Raw genomic sequence first — 14,728 nt, 5'->3', positions numbered from 1 at the left:
ATGGGTTCAGTCCCTAATCGGGGTACTGAGATTCCACAAGCTGGGTGGCAGGTGTGGTCGGTTGGGGGAGGGGGAAAAGACTGTTACCACCATAAGTAATGTTTGTTATTTTAACATTGAAATGCTACTATATTGATATTCAGTGTTATTTTCCTAGCATGTTTCCATGATAGCAGTATGTTTTCCCTTGCTTCACCTTTTCAGGTGCCCTATGTTGAATTCGGTAATTTTGAGATTTCTACATTATGAGTAATTTTTGACCTTTGAGTTGTTGATCTTTAAAGATTTGTACCTTTAAAAGGATTGAGTAGAGGTTTGAGATACCATTCTAAAAAGAAGAAAGAACTTACATTGTAAAAGAGCTGAAGATTTCAGTTGAGGTATTTAGGCTGCTAAAATTAGAATTCAGTAGCTCAGTATACAGCTCTTTCTTAAATTAATGTAAATACTGACATTTAGAGGTAATTTAAAAAGTTTTTTCTTTTTGATATTATAGCTGAAGAAATTAAAAAGCTACGTAAACAACTGGAAGAAATTCAAAAAGAAAACGGCCGATATATTGAATTACTAAAAGCAAATGACATATGTTTATATGACGACCCCACAATCCACTGGAAAGGAAATCTTAAAAATTCAAAGGTCTCTGTTGTTATTCCCAGTGACCAGGTTCAAAAAAATATCATTGTTTATTCCAATGGGAGTCAGCCTGGTGGAAACAGCCAGGGAACAGCTGTTCAGGGGATAACCTTTAATGTTGGTCATAATTTACAAAAGCAAACTGCCAATGTGGTGCCAGTGCAGAGGACTTGCAATCTTGTGACTCCTGTGTCTATTTCTGGAGTTTACCCTTCTGAAAACAAGCCATGGCATCAGACCACGGTTTCTGCATTGGCTGCCAACCAGCCTGTTCCTCTTTGTCTTCCTGCTGCTCTTTCTGCTCAAAACATTCTTGAGCTCTCCACCTCCGAAAGTGAGTCTAGTGTGCTTGGTCCCACCAGCAGCTCACTGATCGCTGTTCCTGTTGGGCCCGAACCACCCCAGCATTGTTCATCGCACACGTGTCTAAATGATCAAAATTCTTCAGAAAATAAGAAGGGGCAAGAAAGCCCCCAAGTATTGAAGAAAACGGTCCCTTGTGCCACAAGCATCTCCTCCAGCTCCTCAGCAACTGCCACTCAAGGACAGCCTGGAAGCGAGTCCTGCCGGAGCACACAGGATCACAGAAGTGATCTTCAAACCACCCTGGTTGTTTCCGTCACCACCGCAGTCTGCTCCCAGCCTCCCAGACCTGCCGGTGATTCTTGTGTGGCAAGCAGTGGCAAGGGTGCAGACTCCGCAAGTGTTACCATGGTGGTGGCCCCGTCTGTCCCTGGAGGAGGGATGATCACCATGCCTGTAAGCACCCTTTCTGCAAACCCTATGGACAGTGGTTGGACTCTTTCTTGTTCTTTGCCTTCTTCAGCTGTTAGTACTTCAGATTTGAAAAACATGAATAGCCTTACCCGAATTTCCTCAGCTGGAAACACACAGACAACGTGGACTACTTTGCAACTGGCGGGAAACACTATTCAGCCCTTAAGCCAGACACCGTCTTCTGCTGTGACCCCGGTATTAAATGAGTCTGGCACTAGCCCCACCACAGCCAACCACAGTAGATGTGTGGCTCCAGGCATCAGCTTGAATAATTCCTTTCCAGCAGAGGGGCAACCAGTTGAGCAAGTAGTTGTAACCTTGCCTTCCTGTCCACCTTTACCTATGCAGCCACTGATCACCCAGCCACAAGTTAAGTCTCAGCCTCCAAAAAGTATCCTCCCATTGAATTCTGCCATGCAGGTGATTCAGATGGCTCAGCCAGTGGGGTCAGCTGTTAATGCAGCTCCTGCTAATCAGAACGTTATCATTCTTCAACCACCCAGCACCACCCCGTGCCCAACAGTGATGAGGGCAGAGGTTCCCAACCAAACGGTAGGTCAACAGATAGTCATCATCCAGGCAGCTAACCAGAATACTTTGCCACTTCTCTCTGCTCCACCTCCCGGTTCTGTTCGACTCCCTGTCAATGGAGCCAGTGCTATCATAGGGTCTAACAATTCAGTGCAAAATGTTTCCACCCCACAGACTTTTGGAGGAAAGCACCTTGTCCACATATTACCACGACCTACATCTTTATCAGCGTCGAATTCCACACAAACTTTTTCTGTTACTGTATCCAGCCAACAGCAGCCTCAAACCATTTCTTTAAATGGACAGCTCTTTGCTTTGCAGCCTGTGATGTCTTCATCAGGAACTACAAATCAAACCCCTATGCAAATTATTCAGCCCACCACCAGCGAAGATCCAAATACCAATGTTGCCCTGAATACCTTTGGCGCTTTGGCCAGCCTCAATCAAAGCATATCACAGATGGCTGGGCAAAGCTGTGTACAGTTGTCTGTTAGCCAGCCAGTCCATCCTCAAACTGCTGCAAATAGTCAAATCACCCCAGCTAACTGTGTTTCATTAACAACTGTAGCACCTCCCATGACAACAGATAATTCAGCCACACTACCCAGTACTTACAACCTAGTGACTACTCCCTCAGTGAACACTGTGGCTTGTGTGCCTAACACGAAGGCAAAAAGGTTGAATAAGAAGCCGGGTGTCAAGAAACACTTAGCCACTAACAAGTCAGCCTGCTCCCTGAATGCAGTCAGAGATGTGGGCAAGTCAGATGGCCCCAGCACTGAAGGTTCCGCAGAGCCATCATGTAATGATGGACTTCTGGAAAGCCTCCCTGGTGTGTTACCATCTGCCATTGTGTCCCAGACAAATAGTGTAAGTGTTTCTGGTTCACATTCTTTGAATGTTCTGAATTCTGAATCAGTGATGCCTGAGTCTGTACCCAAATCTAAGTCAGCCGAAGAGTCTAGCCCACCCTCCCAAGAATCTGTAACAAGTGAACAATTTACAATGGCCCCAGCAAAATCCAAAGATTTTCTCCCCATTTCACAACGAGAGACATCTCAGGATACACCACCGTGTAGTTTGGCATTGCCAGATGCTGCCAAATCCTGCACGTCAGCCAACATGTTGATTTCCTCTGCGAATGATGCCCCCGTTTTGGTCTCTCAGGTTTCTCACTTGTCATCTACCACGAGCACTACAAGTACTGACTGTGTTTCTGAAGTGGGAGTCATTGCTGACCCTTGCAGGGTTCAGCAAGCGTCATCAGATACAGTACCAACCACAGGTCTCTTAAAGGGGCAGGGTTTAACTGCACTGCTCTCTGGTCTTGCTAAAGAAAAAGACCCTCAGAAATCATCTCTTTCAGTCCAGGTGGACCATCCTGACTTTTCTTCAGAAAATTCTAAAATAGTTGATTCAAATGTTGAGTTGCATCCCAAACAGGAGCTATTACTGATGAGCAGTGATGATAGAGACCCAGGACAGCCTCATTCGTGCATCCCTGACCAGGAGGTTATGAATGGTTCTTTGCTCACCAGTAGGCAGGCTGACTCTCCCATGTCGACCAGCTCTGGCAGTAGTCGTAGTTTCTCAGTTGCATCTATGCTTCCTGAAACAGCCAGAGAGGACGTCACCAGCAATGCAGCGACTAATACGTGTGACAGCTGCACCTTTGTGGAGCAAACTGATATAGTTGCTCTTGCAGCACGAGCTATTTTTGACCAGGAGAACCTTGAGAAGGGAAGAGCTGGTACTCAGGTACCAGCTGATATACGGGAAGTTCCTTCAAAGCCTTCTGAAGCATCCTCTTTAGAGGGAGACCAGCCTTTCAAAACACAGATATCTAAAGAGAATGGTCCAGGACAGGCAGAAGCAACACCAAATGAATTTAATTCTCAGGATTCAATTGAAGCCACTGTGGATAGGCCCCTTGAAAAACCAAGTTGTTCTATAGGAATGAAAACATCAAATGCCTCTTTACAGGTTTCGACTTCCCAGCCACCAAGCATCACCAGTTTAAGTGTGAATAATCTTATTCACCAGAGTACCCTCAGCCATCCTCTGGTCAGCTGCACTGGTTTATCCCAAACTTCAGAGCAAACAGCTGTTCCTACAACAGTGAATCTGACAGTTTCATCTGGCTCCTATGGCAGTCAGCCTCCTGGACCATCCCTAATGACTGAATACTCCCAAGAACACCTAAATACTATGGCTGGTACTGTACCAAACACACCAATTCAAGAGCCGCTCTTAAAGCCAAGTCACGAAAGCCGTAAAGACTCTACTAAACGTGCTGTCCAGGATGACCTTTTACTGTCTTCAGCTAAACGTCAGAAGCATTGTCAGCCAGCCGCCCTCCGGCTTGAAGGTCTGTCCCTGATGAGCCGAACTCCAGACAGCATTTCCGATCAAACTCAAATGATGGTTGGTCAGATTCCTCCCAACTCTTCAAACTCAGTTGTGCCTATTAGCAACCCAGCACACGGGGACGGCCTTACTCGATTATTTCCGCCTAGTAACAACTTTGTGGTCCCCGCATTGAGGCAGACCGAGGTTCAGTGTGGTTCGCAGGCTTCCATTGCTGAACAGCAGCCAGCCCAGGCCGGCCAACATCTGCAGGCCCTGCAGCAACATGTTCCAGCTCAAGGGGTACCTCACCTGCATAGTAACCACGTCTACTTAAAGCAGCAGCAGCAAGCAGGGCAGTTGAGAGAGAGGCATCACTTGTATCAGCTGCAGCGTCACGTACCTCACGCAGAGAGTTCTGTCCACTCTCAGCCCCACAGCGTCCACCAACAGAGAACCCTGCAACAGGAAGTTCAGATGCAAAAAAAGAGGAATCTTGTTCAGGGCACTCAGGCCTCTCAGCTGTCTTTACAACCCAAGCATCATGGAACTGACCAATCCCGACCTAAGAGCGGTCAGCCGCACCCGCACCATCAGCAGATGCAGCAACAGATGCAGCAACATTTTGGAAGCTCCCAGGCAGAGAAGAGTTGTGAAAACCCTTCCACCAGCCGGAACCACCAGAACCACCTCAGTCAAGATATTCTGCACCAGCAGGAGGTGGGAAGCCGGCAGCAAGCTCCGGGGGTTTCTTCTGAACACGTATCTGGGCATAATCCAATGCAGAGACTGTTGACATCAAGAGGCATAGAGCAGCAAATGGCATCCCAATCGAGTATTGTGACGAGACCTTCAGACATGACCTGTGCTCCACACAGGCCGGAGAGAAACAGAGTTTCAAGTTACTCTGCTGAGGCACTCATTGGAAAAACATCTTCTAATTCAGAGCAGAGAATGGGTATATCGATTCAGGGTTCCAGAGTTTCAGATCAGCTTGAAATGAGAAGCTACCTTGATGTTCCCAGAAACAAGAGTTTAGCCATTCATAATATGCAGGGTCGTGTGGACCATACTGCCTCAGATATCCGCCTTTCTGACTGTCAGACATTTAAACCAAGTGGAGCCAGTCAGCAGCCCCAGAATAATTTTGAAGTACAGTCTTCAAGAAATAATGAAATAGGTAACCCTGTATCATCCTTGAGGAGTATGCAGCCCCAAGCTTTTCGTATTAGTCAAAACCCTGGTCCACCACCAGTCGACCGCCAAAAGCGATTACCTTATCCACCAGTTCAGAGCATCCCAACAGGAAATGCTATCCCAACAAGGGACAATGAAAATACATGTCACCAAAGTTTCATGCAGAGTTTACTTGCCCCTCACCTGGGCGATCAGGTCATTGGAAGTCAGAGATCCCTCTCAGAACATCAGAGGAATACACAGTGTGGTCCCTCCTCTGCAATTGAATATAACTGTCCCCCGAGCCATGAAAGTGTCCATATTAGAAGGGACAGTGAGAGTCAGAGTAGGGAGAGCTGTGACATGTCCCTGGGCGCAATTAACACCCGGAACAGCACCTTGAATATTCCGTTTTCAAGTTCTTCGTCTTCAGGAGATATTCAGGGTCGAAACACGAGTCCCAATGTTTCTGTACAGAAATCCAATCCCATGAGGATTACTGACAGTCATGGGACCAAGGGCCACATGAACCCTCCAGTCACAACCAACATGCATGGGGTTGCAAGGCCAGCTTTGCCGCATCCGTCTGCGTCTCACGGAAATGCTGACCAAGGGCCTCCTGTACGTCAAACCAGTTCTTCAGTTCCCCAGCGATCAAGGCATCCGTTGCAAGACAGCGGCGGTTCCAAAATTCGTCCACCTGAAAGGACTCGCTCCGGAAACCCAAGACATAGCAATGTCTTTGATCCAAGTCTTCCTCACCTTCCTCTGTCTACTGGCGGCAGTATGATTCTTGGACGCCAACAACCTGCTGCAGAAAAGAGAGGAAGTATTGTTCGTTTCATGCCAGATAGCCCACAAGTACCTAATGATAATTCAGTGCCTGACCAGCACACGCTATCACAAAATTTTGGTTTTCCTTTTATCCCCGAGGGTGGCATGAACCCGCCAATAAACGCTAATGCTTCTTTCATTCCACAGGTTACTCAGCCTAGTGCCACTCGAACCCCAGCCCTCATCCCTGTGGATCCCCAAAATACTCTCCCCTCCTTCTATCCCCCATACTCTCCTGCTCATCCCACACTGTCCAATGATATTTCAATCCCCTATTTTCCTAATCAAATGTTCTCAAATCCCAGCACAGAGAAGGTAAACAGTGGAAGTTTGAATAACCGATTTGGATCAATTCTGTCTCCTCCCCGACCTGTTGGCTTTGCTCAACCGAGTTTTCCTCTTCTCCCCGACATGCCTCCAATGCACATGACCAACTCTCACTTATCCAATTTTAATATGACATCTTTGTTTCCAGAAATAGCTACAGCTCTTCCTGATGGCTCAGCGATGTCCCCTTTGCTTACGATAGCAAACTCCTCTGCCTCAGACTCTTCCAAACAGTCCTCCAACAGACCTGCCCACAACATAAGCCATATCTTAGGTCATGATTGCAGTTCAGCTGTTTAAATACCGATTGACTAAACATAAGTGTAACGAGTGAGATTACACATGTATTTGTATGTGTGTTCACACATACATGCACAGGAAGAGAGAGAGTGTGTGAGTGTATCTCCTTGTGTGTGTTTAATCAGTTGCCAGTTATCTTCTGAATGTAGGGAAGCCATGTCAGAGATGAGGCACATACTAGGTTGTCAAAAAAAATTTATCTTTCATTTTTAACTGCACGGTGTGCGCTTTAAATTGCCCAAGCAGACTGACATTTTCAGGCTTGATTTATAATCTGACATTCTCTAGATACTAATCGCTGGAAGGTGGGAGAAGTCATCCTGGTGTCATCACCTAGATTTTAAATTTGATTGTTGACAATTTGTAAAATAGATGATTGAGATAGTGGAGTTGCTCTCCAACAATACAGACATTTCAGTAGAACACAGTGGCTTGTAACCAAATGCTGGCCAAGTGTATTCTGGAACAGTCTCTTACCCATGGCAGGTGTTGAATTAATGTAGAATGAATGTCCGTGATTCAAGTCAAGCAGTTAGCAAATAGGTGAGTTATTGAATCAACCTTTATTCCCAAGGTTTGGTTTAGGTAGAAGCTTCTTCCTTAATTATAACAATTCATAAATTATCTGAATTCCATGTCTTGTTTTCCAAATTAGGGAACCGTCAGTTCAGTTTAGTTGCTCAGTTACATACGACTCTTTGCGACCCCATGAACTGCAGCACACCAGGCCTCCCTGTCCATCACCAACTCCCGGAGTTTACTCAAGCTCACGTCCATTGAGTCAGTGATGCCATCCAACCATCTCATCCTCTTTTGTCCCCTTCTCCTCCTGCCCTCAATCTTTCCCAGCATCAGGGTCTTTTCAAATGAATCAGCTCTTTGCATCTGGTGGCCAAAGTATTGGAGTTTCAGCTTCAACATCAGTCCTTCCAATGAATATTCAGGACTGATTTCCTTCAGGATGGACTGGTTGGATCTCCTTGCAGTCCAAGGGACTCTCAAGAGTCTTCTCCAACACCACAGTTCAAAAGCGTCAATTCTGCGCTCAGCTTTCTTTATAGTCCAGCTCTCTCATCCATACATGACCACTGGAAGAACCATAGCCTTGACTAGATGGACCTTTGTTGAGAAAGTAATGTCTCTGCTTTTCAATATGCTGTCTAGATGGGTCATAACTTTCCTTCCAAGATGTAAGCTTCTTTTAATGCATGGCTGCAGTCACCATCTCCAGTGATTTTATCCTTTAATGTGCCAAGGTCCTGTAAAGCAAAGGTCTTCCTTAAACAAGTAGCCTTAAAAGTGGAAAGCTAAACAGCAGAGTACGTAGATGTTTTCCATTTTGTCCTTGCATTTTGCATCAGGCCATAAGGATGATAGCCAGTTGTATTGTGAGGTTTTGCATGTGTTCAGTTAAGGATTGTTTCATTCATTGAGTTTTGTTGTAGAATTCTCTCTTTGTTCTATTTGATCTTGAAATAGGTTCTTTGGTATTTGTTTAATCATTAGGGACTGATCACTTAATAGTGTGTTTGGAATCAACAGTTATTTGAGCCTTACTTTTCAAATATTTCTGAACAGAGTCTTAAGCTCTGTCAGTATTTTCACTTACTGATATTTATATTCAAGATATGGCATTGTATATTGCATTATTACCCTTCATTGTAGACTTACAATGAGAGGATGAATTTGTTCATTGCTTTTCCTGATGGTAGATGTGAAATGGTGCTTCAAAAAATTGTCTTTTTATAAGTTCACGTGTGTGAGTGTGTGTGTACTTCGACATAGATTTTAAGGTATAAACTAGCTCTTTCAAAATAGGCTTGCGATCTGAAAATAGGAAATTGACACCTGAGACCTGCTGAAGAGTAGAACTTGATATAGAGTTGTTTTTAAAGCCCCACTGAAGTTAAGAATGAATTTTGAATTTTAAAGATATATATTCAAAATTCATGTATTGCATTTTGAAAACTTTATTAAAAGTTAAGAAAACAGTTGATGTGTACTCATATTTCAAGCCCATTGCTTGTTGTTATATTCTGCCAAAAATGGAATGGAGTGGGAGATATAAACTGTTCTGTCTGCTCTGTTAACAAAGTTAACCCACGGACCAGTGTTTTGGTTTTATTCTCATTTGGGAAAAAAAAAAAAAAGCCTCCTAATGCTTGGTTGGAGAAGGAAATGGCAACCCACTCCAGTATTCTTGCCTGGGAAATCCCATGGACAGAGGGGCCTAGCGGGCTACAGTCCATGGGATCACAAGAGTCAGACAGGCCTGAGCGACTGAACACACCCAGAAGGCTTGGTTAGAGCAGCTAACTCTAGTGAATACCTCTACTACAGCAAAAGGGTCTCAGCAAAAGGGTCATCTGTGCCTCTTTAGCTGTTCTTACCAAACTCCCCTGCTGCTGGCGGAGGCCGCCTCCTCGGCGCAAAAAATATACTGAAAGAAAATGTCTGTATTTTCTTCCTTCAGAATGGTCATGGGGAGAAATAGGAGAGCTTCATGAAAAAGTTACTTAAGAAAACAGGTAAACAGTTAAAACGTTTAATTGAGAAAAAATATGACATTTATAACTTATTTTAACTGAATTTTAAGCTTTAACATTCAAGTTTTTCCTTGTACTTGAAAGGTCTAATCTGCCAGTTTCAAGAACTGTTCTTAGAGTGTTCGGCTATTCATCCTCTCTCTCTCTTTCCTACCTTCTCTTCCTCTCTCTTCCCTCTGTGCACGCGCGTGCACTCACACATACGCGCACACGCAGTGGCTGTTGAGTTCTGCAAAACTGGGGACTGTTAGGTAAAATCAGAACTAAGGTAACAGGCCAAGGAGAAGCTGAATTTGAACATTCAGTGGAAAGGCCTCAAGCCTGGTACTTGGAAGTATTTCTCTGTTGTCTCAATTGTATTTTTCTGCTCAGCTCTCTTCAGAGATAATATTTACATTCCTCAGAACTTTCATTCCAAGCGTACAACACTTTGATTCCAAATGAGTCTCTATCCCTAAGTAAGGCTTATTTGACCCTCTGAGGAAAAATGTGACCATCTGCAAATAATTTGGCCCCTGCTTCCATATAGCTTTAATTGTCTTACAGACAGATGCATACGTATGTGTTTATATACAAACTCAATTCTGAAAATGTTCAGAGCACAGTAATCTTACTTGATTTATAAGCATGATTATATGAGGTTTAAGCAGTATTAAGTATTTGATAATTAGAGCTACATGAATTGGGCAAGGAAATTTATCATTTAATATATAACAATATGGATTTTTTTTTTTTTGGCAAACATGGCAGAGAACATAGTTTTGGTTATAGTAAATTTAATGTTATTCGTGGCTTGCTAATATATGTCTACAGAATGTAAAATCATTTCTACAGATAAATTTGTAATCTAGAAATACACAAACATGTATGAAGCATAAGTGAATCATTGATTAAATAATTTCTCTCATAGTGTTATTGATCACCTGGAATCAATTTCAGGAAGATGTTGATTCCTCTAAACATTTAATACAGCAACTTCTGATAGGGTAAAAAATTTCATATTTCTTATCATGCAAAAATTTCTAATGTGTCAATCATGGATAAAAGATGTCATTTCTCTTTTTGGTACATAAAAGTTGTTTTGGGATATTTTATACTATTCCAGAAAGTTTGTTTTTGTTTTTATGTTAAGACCTTTGGGGTGTTCCAGCAATGGTACCCTTTTTCTAAGTAGAGAGTGTGCATTCCAGAGGGATCATGCAGTAAAGAGTGCGCATTCCAGAGTGATCATGCTTTATAAAACTTAATGTGTCAGAACTGTAGAAAGAGAAGAATGAGGAGGGAATCTTCAGGGTGAACTGCAATGAGGATTTGACTCATTTTAAAATTAGCCTTCTTAATATACAAATTATTTAAATATTTTAAAGATAATTCATTTGCCCTGCTCTTGCCTTCTAACATTAGCCATTTCATGGAGAGGCTGATATTTACACTCCAAAAAAGTGTGGAAATACATTTTAATGGGAGTGATGTTTTTAGAACTTGAGAAAAGATTATGACTCTTCTTAGCTGTATCCTTCCTTTGATGCAAAGTACCTAGGCTCTTATTTTCTTCTGTCTGCTCCATGTCAAGTGGCAGGGAACCCACTCATTCCTTAGCAGAATGATTACTCCTCTGCCTTGAAACATTTATTGGGCCCAGCGTCATTGGATCAGTGCATAATAGCGACTCATACTCCCAAATCAATGATTCCCAAAGACCTAGCTTTGGAAATCACTGTATTCTATTAAGGGGCAAAGAGAATTCCTCAAAACAAAAGTAATTCAAGATTAACTGAAAATATTTAACGTGCCATATAGTTTTGTTCCTTGTTTTGGAGAGCTTGTTTTTTTCCCCCATGGAGGAGTAAAGAAAGGGCAAAGGTGGTACCAAAATCAGATGGCTTTGGGTTGATATCCTTAGGAACCTGGCAGTCATTGTTCTAATTCTGCTCTCTCCAAATCTGCATTTGTTGATCACCTATGGCTGTGTACTTCCAGAGGGCAGTAATAGTAAGTGATGGTTTTTGATACACTTATGCAAATTAAAGGCCAGAAATTAGTTCTTCTCTGATAACTTTTTGGCTGAATGAAACCATTTCTCCTTCCCCTGTGAGTTCAACAGGAAAGGGTCCTTTATTACTTAATCATATTCTCCCTGTATTCTACACTTCTGTGTGAGCCTAAGAGTGTTTCTACTAGAGTCTGTGGGGGTCATCAAGTTCAGATTGAGGTGTTCTGGGAAGAAGTGTTGAGGACCTTCTTAGACACAGAACTTCCAGTTGTGCCCACATGCCTCTCCCCGGAAACTGCACTTTACCTGCAACTGTGCCTCTGGTCCTAGGACCAGCCATTGGAACATACCGCTCACCCACTCCTCTGTTCCGGCAAAGGACCAGCCTGGTACACGCTGTGTAATCAAACACCTAGATGACAAATACAGCTGACGTTTCTCACTGTTGCCTTATCATTCTCTGAGCCATCTTTAATGCTGATCTTAGAAAAATTTACTAGTTAGATGCAAGACTCCTTTTAAACTCAGAGCTGGTATGTGGTGGCCATTCAATATTCTTATTTCTAGATTTGCACAAACCTTGTCAACTGTAGTCTTTTTCTGGTGCACGCATGTGTTCAGATGCTTCATAAACATGAGCCTACCCGGGTTGAACATATTGGGGATAATGTTGAAAGTGGTGTTATTTTGGATGACTACATAATCTGTCACTAGGAATTTCATGAGGCATAGGAGATAAGTCTTCATTTGTAATTTGACATTTAAAAAAATAATTCTTTTTTTCCCCCTCAGTTGTTACGTACAGGTATACACCATACTATGTCATAGGAACTTAAAGTTTACTCCATGTCAATCCCCTCTTCACTTTTCTAGATCTCTATTCCCCCACCCCCTAAGTCTTAAAACCATTTTTTATCTGTGAGGTCACTGAGGCACTGGACTTGACTATATTGGTAACTTTTAGGGGGAATTGAACTGTTGATCTTCCAAAAGAAAGGGACCAGACAGTGTTGCTTAAAATGCTGCAGTTGTGTTACTGTGAAGAAAAGATCTGCTTCCACTTTCAACAGGAGATATATATATATATATACACACACACACACACACACACACACATATACACATATATATTCATTTCAGTAAAAGTGGGTGGAGAAATCTGAGCACATAGTTACCTTCACACATTATTTATAGATACACTGGGTGAGAAGCTTACTGTAGGGCAGTCACCAGAAAAAACCTAACTGTAGTGCTTTCAGTATATGTAATATTTGTATCTATTCCCATGCCAGCACTGTCTGCTGTGCACTGTGTCCTATTACTGTAAATCACCTGGTTTATAATTCTAATGGGAACTAATTTGTTTTGTAATGAATTCAGAGCAGATATGTATAATATGGCCAGGATTGTCCTACAGTTGTAAATAAGAATAGGTCCTGTTTATTTTGACATCTTTTTACAAATGCATTGTATTAGGGTGTGAATATTCTGAACCATGCTCTTGTTTAAAGTTTTGAAATTTTTATTGGTAAATGTAACATTTTAATGGTTGTAATAATTATTTGTATAGATATGAATATAGTATTTTATTTAAGAAAATAAACTTTGCATTTTTGCATTGTGAATTCTGTCTTTTCTGATCATTGCATGTACCACTTCAAACTCGGTATTAAAATGATTTGCCTTGCATGCTGAAGTTTTGTATTTGAGTAATCTTGAAATTTTGCCAAAATTTCTGAAAATGATATCATGGCACACTGCCCATGAGGATTGTATTTCTGATCAAAGAATCAACCTCAAATCATAATTATGATCAGTGCTGTACTTTTGCAGTAAACTGTACACCTCTATACTTGTGAAAAATAGGATTAGAATTTCAGGTCTGGAGAGAACTGAGAGATGATTCAGTTTAAATTCTCCTCCTTGTATATTTATAGTGTCGGAAACAAGCACAAAATCACTTTGGGACAAGAATTAGGCCTTTCATTACAACTACCCATATCAACTTGTCACATCTCATAAGCATGAAGTTTGAGGGGAAAAAACATCACTGAGGAACTTGCACAGTATAAAACTGTGTACAGTTTAAATGCCTATAAATCAAACAATTTGTTCTTCGGGGATAGCCTACAGATGTGGTAAAAGTTATAAATTCAAGAAATGATAAACCTAAAGTTCAGGTGATGAATCCTTCCTAGGAAAGGAGGGAGGAGGAGAGTATTGAGAGTGGTACTTGTAAAGCATTGGTAGGGTTTATTGGATTGGAGAGCAGATACCCAGGTGTTCATCTCACACCTGACATGTTTGTCTTAGGAGTGAATAAAACATAGCCTAATACTAAAACAGGTAAAATAAGGACCTTCAATTCAATTCAGTCACTCAGTAGTGTCCGACTCTTTGCGACCCCATGAATTGCAGCACGCCAGGCCTCCCTGTCCATCACCAACTCCCGGAGTTCACTGAGACTCACGTCCATCGAGTCAGTGATGCCATCCAGCCATCTCATCTTCTGTCATCCCCTTCTTCTCCTGCCCCCAATCCCTCCCAGCATCAGAGTCTTTTCCAATGAGTCAACTCTTCGCATGAGGTGGCCAAAGTACTGGAGTTTCAGCTTTAGCATCATTCCTTCCAAAGAACATCTAGGGCTGATCTCCTTTAGATTGGACTGGTTGGATCTCCTTGCAGTCCAAGGGACTCTCAAGAGTCTTCTCCAACACCACAGTTCAAAAGCATCAATTCTTCGGCACTCAGCTTTCTTCACAGTCCAACTCTCACATCCATACATGACCACCGGAAAAACCATAGCCTTGACTAGACGAACCTTTGTTGGCAAAGTAATGCACACTTATTCCCACATGTCCTCTGGAAAACTAGTGCTCACAGTATTTCCTGGTTGAGCTTTTTGCGAGTTCAGGTTAAAGCTCAGTATTCTGACTATCAAGGGTTTAGCATTCTTTCTGCTGTTGCCCACTGTCACTCATTTCAGGTCATAGATTAATCACACATTTTGATTATACAAGGAGCCCTAATAAGCCATAAAGTGTATACAACCCATAATAGTGCAACCACTGGGCATAAATTCAATCTCCCTAAAATGAATGTGCAGATTATAATAGCTATATACTGTAACATTTTGTTAGCTTTCCAATCTAGTTCAATGTTTGGAGGAAGATTAGTAACAAATTTCTTTAAAAAGCTACCCCGGGAATTTTCACTTTTAGGTAAAATTTAATAGCAAGTGGCAGGTTCACAATCCCACTAC

General features: G+C 42.4%; 1 protein-coding gene across 4 annotated transcripts in view; it reads left to right on the top strand.

Annotated features, from left to right (window-relative positions):
- Positions 1 to 14,728, top strand: part of USF3 (upstream transcription factor family member 3) — a 103,091-nt gene that overhangs the window by 39,727 nt on the left and 48,636 nt on the right. For 3 of the 4 annotated variants that reach the window (XM_070369454.1, XM_070369450.1, XM_070369461.1), the window contains one exon: positions 497 to 13,091. The exons of the other annotated variant lie outside the window; for it this stretch is intronic. In XM_070369454.1, the coding sequence (XP_070225555.1) occupies positions 497 to 6,927 (6,431 nt within the window). In that variant the 3' untranslated portion in view covers positions 6,928 to 13,091. Of the gene's footprint in view, positions 1 to 496; positions 13,092 to 14,728 lie in introns of those variants that run through there. 4 annotated transcript variants of the gene reach the window in all.

This window comes from Bos mutus, chromosome 1 (assembly GCF_027580195.1).
Source record: "Bos mutus isolate GX-2022 chromosome 1, NWIPB_WYAK_1.1, whole genome shotgun sequence".
NCBI classification, from domain to species: domain Eukaryota; kingdom Metazoa; phylum Chordata; class Mammalia; order Artiodactyla; family Bovidae; genus Bos; species Bos mutus.
Note: the sequence above shows the minus strand (reverse complement) of the source record. Positions and strands in the feature narration are given on the sequence as shown.